At 44.9% G+C, this 8,744-nt stretch overlaps 1 protein-coding gene across 1 annotated transcript; it reads right to left on the bottom strand.

The window, feature by feature from the left end:
• Positions 1 to 212: 212 nt before the first annotated feature.
• On the bottom strand, positions 213 to 8,488 carry GMNN (geminin DNA replication inhibitor). Its single transcript, XM_044293427.1, has 7 exons — positions 8,408 to 8,488; positions 7,506 to 7,568; positions 2,270 to 2,368; positions 1,970 to 2,105; positions 1,796 to 1,878; positions 989 to 1,099; positions 213 to 636 (listed from the first exon to the last, which is right to left on the bottom strand). The coding sequence occupies exons 2-7, from the start codon at positions 7,560 to 7,562 to the stop codon at positions 502 to 504; spliced, it is 621 nt and encodes a 206-aa protein (XP_044149362.1). The 5' UTR covers positions 7,563 to 7,568; positions 8,408 to 8,488; the 3' UTR covers positions 213 to 501.
• Positions 8,489 to 8,744: the final 256 nt, after the last annotated feature.

Here is an 8,744-nt window from a genome sequence, read left to right as displayed (position 1 = left end):
TCAATACAGACTCAGCGATACCCAATGTCTACTTTTTTTATGGTTTTCACCTTATTTTGGGAAAAGGATGTTTTTACTTGAAACTTAAAAGTTTACAAATTCACTTTTGTCCCATATATGGACCCAACTATATCTGGTGCATGTTGACTGCTATTTGTATTGAATTCAACTCAAGATTATGGGGAAAAAATATTGAAAAAGGTGTCCAGAAGTCATTTTGAACTCATTTATTAAAAAACTAAATATACAACCACCTTTTATCAAGGCCAGTGGATTAAAAACTATTTACATGTGAAATACATAGTATTTGCAGTTCTGAAAAGTGGCCTCCTGGAAGGGCAACCATTACTTGTGTCCGAAGTGGCAGTTACGTCACAGACATTTCCTCCTAGCCCTGAAGTTTCCCACAAGTTCCAATAAACTGGCTGAATATGTAGTGGCAGTTACAGCCAGTCTATGCACTAAGACAATCCATGGCCACTTATAAACATCCTTTGTAGTTTATGCATCTTCATGTTCCATACTGGAAGATAATGACTGCTGATCCTCCAATTCTGCCTCATCTTCATATCTGGCTTCTTCCAAGTCTAGGTTCTTTAAGTCCTCAAGACTTTGAGGTGCACTTCCAGTAAGCCTCTGTGAACAAAAAACACTGTCAGCCATGGCATGCTGCAGAACTGCAACTGTTGCATTGTGAGACCATTGAAATACTTTCTAGGAAGTGTTACCATCTAGCCATACATTTGCTTTGCAATGTAGCTGTACCCTCAGAACATTTTAGTGAAATCTTTGACCAGGCAGTATGTAGATATGCCATCAGTGGGCTCAAACTAATAAATTTAGTGCACCATATCCTCAGACAAATTTACACCAAAGATGGTTTTAAGCCACACCCCCAGAGTAGAGTTTAAGTGTGAAGCAAAGTGTGCATGTCAAGATTTAGCTTGGCAAGTCCATGTATGAGCACTCCAAAGCCAGTAAGACTCACCTCTATCAAGTTAGCCATGTGTTGCACATGTCCTGCTAGTTCCATGAGTTCATCATTTTCCTGCTTCAACTTTTCGATCTCTCCATCTTTGAGCTCAATTTCTTTATGCAGCTGTCAAATGAGAGACCACTTATTACTGTACAAAAGTATCAATAAATCTTAACTCACAGCAATCTTGTAATTAAAAACCTACTTGTATGCTACTGAATATTTGCACATTTAGATGAGAGAAAGGCAAAGCTTGATTACTACAAGTTAGCATTGTATTCCAGGGATGACTAACCTGTGGCTCTCCAGCTGTTGCAAAACTACAACTCCCAGCATGCCTACAGCCACCAGGAGGGCATTGTGTGAGTTAGTTTTACAACAGCTGGAGAGCAGCAAGTTGGCCATCCCTGTTGTATTCTATAAACCTCCACACCAACTACTTAAGGAATTTTAAATTGCCACCAGCAGCCTGTCCTAGAATGAGCAGGACTGGTTGGGCCACTCGACATACTGATTTACAATAGATGCAATCTTGCATATGATATACCATCATGGCTGACCAGCCTGTCAGGAACACTAACCAGTATATTCCATAGCATACTGTATGGTGAGGCCCCACTCCCTTATCCCACCTAGGCAGCTTTGCAAGTAATTGCAACCAGTCCTGCTCTTGTTGGACAGGTTGATGGAAGCCATTTTAATCTTGGAGAACCCCCTTTAAACTGTGGCAAATCTGTATAATTAAACTCCTAGGTCTGCACATCACTATGTGGCCTCCAGTGACAGCACAAAAGGTATTATAGTTGAGCATCTGGTTACCTTTTCATTTTCCTGTAGTACTTCATAGAGGGCCTTTCTTCTTTCCTCTGCAAGCTCCTTCCAGTACTGGTAAGTAGGGTTTTCTACATAGAAATTTCAGAACCATTATATAAAGCCAGGTAATTATCTGCTGTATTTTATGTCCCTATAGTATCTTTGCCAAGAATCACTCACCTTGCACCATAAGTTCATAAGCTTCATTTGTAGAGTCTTTATTTTCCCTTTGTTCTGGATCAACAGCGACTTCCACCTTCGCCTTCTTTGAAGTGATCTGATCATTCCAGAGTTTTCTTTTTGTTGAATTTTTGGTCTACAGAAGAGAATAGACAGACATCAAACCATGTGAAGGTCTATCAAGGTTACAGCAGAACCACTACAAATATTATCTCCCCAGAAATTAGACATGGGCCACATGAGGGTCCCTACACATTCAGCAGGAGTAGGTGCTGAGGGTACTACAGTATTAATACATACCTCTGTGGTACGGCCTACAAGCTGACCAGTGGCAGAGGGCTGAATCACCTTCAGAGTCCTTCTTGGAGCATTTTCACATCCTTTATCATTGAAAAAGTTCTGGAAGAAAATGGTTTCAGTGTCAACATAAAACTTTACAAGGGACAGCCAGTGTCCCTACATGTTACCAAGAACAGAGGGCTATTCTTAAAACTAGACAAGCCATTCAGCCAAAAAAAAAAAAAAGTTTAATCAATATTACAGCAGAGTAAACACAGGGATTACGTGAAGAAAGGTTCTCTAATAGCTCTGCCGCCACTGTACTAGGGCAAACAAGCTGCCAGATAACAGGTTACAACTGTATCACTGCAGTACCGTGAGAAAGTCACTGATTCACACCATACTGCATGTGACATGAGCTCAACTTTCCCACGGTCAGGTTCTAATGCCGATTATTATCTTCCTGTCAATCAGCAGAAGAAGTGCTGAGAACTGTGGGAACCTGCATTGTTAAACATCTCAACTATTATGTCAAACCCTTTAAAGTTATGGATTATTGCATTCTCAAATTGCAACATTTGACACCAGCAGCTATATATGACATGTACCTGGGAATATTGTATTTTAGCTTGTAGTTCATTCAGATGCATGTCAGTTTGTGTCATGAATGACCTAAACAATCTGGAACTACTAGTCAAACGTATACCAGAACCACTGGGGCTTAGGTGCCAGTATATAAAAAATAAAAAGTGGGGTACAGACTCATGCCAGAACAGGTATTGGTCTACTTTCACACTGGCATTTTGGCTTTCCGTTTGAGCTCTGTTCAGGATTCACAAGCGGTCCAAAACAGATCAGTTTACATTCTGAATGGAAAAGGATCCGCTCAGAATGCATCAGTTTAGGCTCCATTCCGCTTTGGGGGACACCAAAACACTGCTTGCAGCGTTTTGGTATCCATCTGATGAAACTAAACTCCCCACCCAGTGATTCAAGATCCACTGGAGTACCACAAGAACTTCAGATGCCAAAATCTCCAGGTTTTTTTGCAATCTGGAATCCACTATATAACCCTACCATGGCATCAATCCCTTATCTGGAAGAGCTCACAGATCTGCTGCAAGTGGTTTAAAGAGCACTATATAGGGCAGTGATGGCGAACCTATGGCATGGGTGCCAGAGGCTGCACTCAGCTCTCTGTGGGCACCCTCACCCTGGAAGAAGTCTATGGTGTACCAATATACTCTGGACTTTACAAGCCATTCATCAGCGCTGGGTGCACTATGAACAGCACAGGCAGCGCACTGAATGCAGACAGGCTATTATAGGTAAATGATAAAGTACATGGAAGATACTATATTGGACTGTAGTATTCAGGGTAAATTGGTGTGTTGGCACTTTGCGATAAATAAGTGGGTTTTGGGCTGCAGTTTGGGCACCCGGTCTCTAAAAGGTTCGCCATCACTGATATAGGGCTTAGTGTACTATGCTTATTGTAGATTAAACTACTAACTGTCAATAATGCATAGCCACAGAACCAGTTCACCATGCAGGCATAGCCATTAAGGTAGACCGCCACCAAGACATTGTTACATCTCAGGCACAGCTCGTCACAGACACCCAATCAGAGCCTGGTACCGTCATCCAGATACTGTTGCAAGAACAGTCAGTTATCAAGACATGGCGGCACAAGCCACCAGCCACAGACATGGTGACCAAAGCTGCCAACCATGCAGACACAGCCCATGCAAAGTAAGGCTACTTTCACACTAGCGTTCGGGTGTCCGCTTGTGAGCTCCATTTGAAGGGGCTCACAAGCGGCCCCGAACGCATCCGTCCAGCACTAATGCATTTTGAGTGGACGCGGATCCGCTCAGAATGCATCAGTCTGGCAGCGTTCAGCCTCTGCTCAGCAGGCAGACACCTGAACGCCGCTTGCAGCGTTTGGGTGTCCGCCTGGCCGTGCGGAGGCGTACAGATCCGTCCAGACTTACAATGTAAGTCAATGGGGACGGATCCGTTTGAAGATGACACTATGGGTCAATCTTCAAACGGATCCGTCCCCCATTGACTTTCAATGTAAAAGTCTGGACGGATCCGTTCAGGCTACTTTCACACTTAGACTTTTTTTTTTTACAATATAATGCAGACGGATCCGTTCTGAACAATAGTGTGAAAGTAGCCTAAGCAGCTGAAAACTAGATAAGCCCAGCAGCAGCCAGCTACAATGCAAAGCTGGAGGAGCAGTCATCCCAGGCAAGCATAACATGGAAGCAATCTGCTCCATTGGAAAATGAGGCCATGAAAATAGTCATTTAAAAAAAAAAAGGGGTTGTCCCGGTTTAGAGCTGAACCTGGACATACCCATATTTTCACCCAGGCAGTCCCCCTGAGGCTAGCATTGGAGCATCTCATGCTAGATCACGCAGGTCAAGGGCTCTTTTGTTTACAATAACACTGCCAGGCAGAAGCTTCCACCGGGCAGTGAGTTCAGTGACATCACTGGTTCTGATGGGTGTGCTTTAGTGCAGCCCTAGCAGTTTTACTGGCTAGGTCTGCACTAAAGCCCATCCATCAGTGCTTGTGAGGTCACCAGGCTTCCCGACAGCCCCACAGAGCCTGGTTCGTCACTAGAACTCCTGAAAATGCCTTTGTCCCACGCAATTTAGTGCAGGGCAAAGGAAAGCATGGGAGCATGAACTGCTCCAAGGCTCAAGTCAGGGGGGGCTGCCTGGGAGAAAATGGAGGCATGTTGGGTTCAGCTCTGAAACTGGACAACCCCTTTAACTATTGAAATAACTATTAAAATATAACTTATTATGACATTAAAATGTGGGCAATTCAACTCACGCACATAGGTAAAACTATGAGCTGTCCTAGATCACAATAGCACCAAGTCTGAGAATTGTCATGTACTCAGACCAGATGCTAGGACTGTGTATACAAAGGGAGCAAATTGTGTGTATGCAGGGCAGCAGGTGTGTATATCTAGCGGTAAACGCCTAACTAGACCCCCACACACAGTGCCCCAGCACTATACAAATTAGCAGGGTTAGATGCTATCACTGAGCCCTGAACTGCTACCTTAGGTGCACCTACTCCTACAGGCTGGCCACAATCTAGTTTTGATTCCTTTCAATGGGATATTTGTATCTACATCACTCAAGGTATCCGACCCAATTCTGCTCAACATGTTTCTGAGGCTACTTTCAAACGGAAAGCCAAAATGCCAGTGAGATCTGTTCAGCGCTCCCAAGCGGTTCAAAACAGATCAGTCTGCCCTGCAGACACAATTTGCTCCCTGTGTATACACAGTCCTAGTATCTGGTCTGAGTACATGACAATTCTCAGACCTAGTGCTATTGTGATCTAGGACAGCTCATAGTTTTATCATCAAGGTATGCGAGTTAACTTACCCACATTTTAATGTCATAATAAGAGTTCTATTTTAGCTAAAGTAATTTCAATAGTTAAACAATCTCCCATTGTCGCCCACTCTGGTTACAATTGATAGTGAACCATTACAATAGTCACCCTGCCACAAAGACTGACTATTACCACTGGCTCAAGGCAGTGAACCAGAAAGGCACAGGCTCCCATCATTTTTTATATGAACCCAAAGGGGTAATCAGTCAGACATAGACCCTAAGGCTGTCAGCTAACACAGCATGGACACAAGTGTTCAACCAACCAGGCATAGATGCACAGGCGCTCAGCAGACCAGGCATTCAAAGCCGGCATAGATGCAAAAACGTTCAGCCAGACAGGCCCAGCCAAGCATGCACAGGGTTCGGAATTCAATGAAACCAACATGATATCAAAGGTAATCAGCCTGAAGCCAATAGACAACCAACCAGGCCTCCCCCCAAAAGCCAAGAAGCAGTCAATCATGCTAAAGGCACCAAACAGATTCATACCAACCACACAACAAATATTCACTGTATAACCCAAATTCATAAGGTGTTCCTTGTTTCACAGCCTTGGAGGCTACATGCTCCTCTGTCCAGAGGACAGGAAACCACTGAGGGAGGAGGTTGGGTGTCCCTTTTTGATTGCTCTGGGGCTTCCTGTCCAGTTGTGGTGGCAGATCCATCTCTCTGGTGCCGTCATGGGTGAAGGGAAAAAACTGATTACATTTTTTTGCTGATCGATTCAATAGTCCAGGCCTTGATTTGCTGAACAGTGCAATAGAAGAAAAGGGCCCATTAGAAGTGCATGGGACAGCATCTAATCTGAAAAAAATAAATAAAAATCTGCTGCAGACAGCATAGTTATCTGAATGAGCCCTAAATGCTCGTTGGCTTGGCTGACCGCTCTCATGACTCCACATACACATTTTGTACTGCCAAACATGTATTCAACGAGGAGAAGGCAGACTGGCAACTCCAGGAGAATGGGACAAAATATTCATTTTGCCTGATCATTCTCTCGATATCTGTTGGGAGCTCCACACTCAGATGGTCAGCCCAACTTATATCCAGTTCAGCTGACAATACACTAGTATGTATGGGGGCCTAATAGCAGAATCTGAGTAACAGCAAATACTGGGGTGCAAGAGATTTTAGAGTGGTAGAGAAAAGAGGCTCTGCGTCGGCGCGAAATCACTAGTGGAAGCGGTCTTAGATGGATTCTTTTATTCAGAAACAACGCGTTTTGGGGATCAGAGACTCCCCTTTATCAGGTTTCACAAACATAGTCTCTGATCCCCGAAACGCATTGTTTCTGAATAAAAAAATCCATCTATACGACCGCTTCCACTAGTGATTTCGCGCCGACGCAGAGCCTCTTTTTTCTACCATGAATTTCTTTTGGGGGACTGGACATCCCATCCAAGAGACTACAAGATCTGCGGCTGCAGTCCTGGTCTAAAGGTCTTTTCATTAAGCTTACAGTAGAGTTGTGCCTGCCGGAGCACAACTTCATAAGGCGAGTTTGGATATTTCTCACTCTGATATCCTTATCCGGTTGAACATATTACACTATTGTGCACTCTGTTTCCCTGCTCTCCATGGGAAATTAGATTTGTCCGTGACCTACAATTCCAGAGATTTTAGAGTGACTCTAATACTAGAACAGCACATCTCCACACAGAAGCCCACATTGACTTCCATTGGCAACCTGAATGTTACCCCCAGCTCCTTAGCAAGCAATTAAGGTGCCTGTTAGATGTGGCATTTACCATTCCACCCATACGACAAAGATAGTAACCCATTTAACATTGAGAAAATACAAGCCAGCAGACTACGGGGTTAAATACCTTGATAGAAATGGCAGGTCTGTCGGCATCAGATCGGGGCTTCTTGTTGGAATGCATTATGATCTGTAAAGCACAGAGAACATTATTACTCCAGGTAAGCTATGGTAATGTATAGTCACAGCCAGGCTTATTCTATATGTACAGACTAGATCACCCACTATCAGTGTAGTGAATATCAATGGAGGATTTAAGAGATCAACTAGTAAAGTGAATGGTCTCTGGATTTATCCAAATGCCCTGTCACAGCAGGGTCAGACCACAGATGACAACGCAGGCAGCTCCGCCACATGTCAGGACACAAGTCGGAGAAGCCCTAACATCACAAGATACTATTTTTACACTACAGAGACCACCATTTTGTTAATGATTTTTTTGTTTTTTAGACAGCAAACAAGCTCTGTTCACACCCACAATGACAGACCCCCATCAGCTTCTTACTGGGTCCCTCCAAATAATGTACACTAATACAGTGAGAGCACTAGACTTTCAGTGCTGAGCTGGGTGCTTACTATACACAAATAGCAGCAGGGGAGGAACCTGCAGATTCCACCAGAAAGCCCTCCAGTGCAGGGCCCAACGCAAAGCTGTACAGGCAGCAGCCCAGGGCGGGGGTCTGGGAGGTAACCCGAGACTACACCAGCAGATAAGACACTGCATTGTGGGGTCGCTGGGCGGAGGAGGCCGCACCTGGTCTGCGCCACATCAGCTGGAGCGCCGGGGGTCATCCCGGACTGAGGGCTCCAGCATTACAGCCACACCGGGTACACGACAACTCCAGCTGCCATTCTTATCCCCACACAGTGACCCGAATAACGCGTAAAGATAGCTGTACACGCTCGTCAGACTCCACAGCTAACTAGAAAGTCTGGTAAACGTACGTGCAAGAAACAACCGCCACTTACCGCTCGTACACCTCAGGGCCGCCTAGCACCTAAACACCTCAAGAGCCTTCTGCAATAAATGACTCGCTCCCGCGCTCCGCCTCCTTTATACTTAGCGCCCAGACGTCACGTGACCCGCCTGCAATCCGCCTTTTTCATTCTGAGCGCTGGAGTCACGTGGGTGGTGGTTCCCGCTTGTGGAGAGATTAGGCTGCGGTCCTCAGAGCGGCGAGTGTGAGGGGTGCAGTACCCCACGCTGTGGGACCAAAACACAGCGAGGAATGGTGTGCGAGAAGCCATGTTGTATGTCCCACTGGAATACATTTCGTTCCTGGACTGCAGCTGGCAAAATAACCCC

The sequence above is a fragment of the Bufo gargarizans genome, chromosome 5 (assembly GCF_014858855.1).
Source record: "Bufo gargarizans isolate SCDJY-AF-19 chromosome 5, ASM1485885v1, whole genome shotgun sequence".
NCBI classification, from domain to species: domain Eukaryota; kingdom Metazoa; phylum Chordata; class Amphibia; order Anura; family Bufonidae; genus Bufo; species Bufo gargarizans.
The sequence above is the reverse complement of the archived record's forward strand: the minus strand, read 5'-3'. Positions and strand labels throughout refer to the sequence as shown.

What these genes read in the sequence shown, in the direction of transcription:
- GMNN (XM_044293427.1), bottom strand. Translation starts at nt 7,562, where the DNA reads ATGCATTCCAACAAGAAGCCCCGATCTGATGCCGACAGACCTGCCATT. An exon ending in GACCTGCCATTTCTATCAAG is followed by an intron (nt 2,369 to 7,505) that starts GTATTTAACCCC and finishes ATTTTCTTCCAG; the next exon opens with AACTTTTTCAATGATAAAGG. An exon ending in TACTACAGGAAAATGAAAAG is followed by an intron (nt 1,100 to 1,795) that starts GTAACCAGATGC and finishes CTCATTTGACAG; the next exon opens with CTGCATAAAGAAATTGAGCT.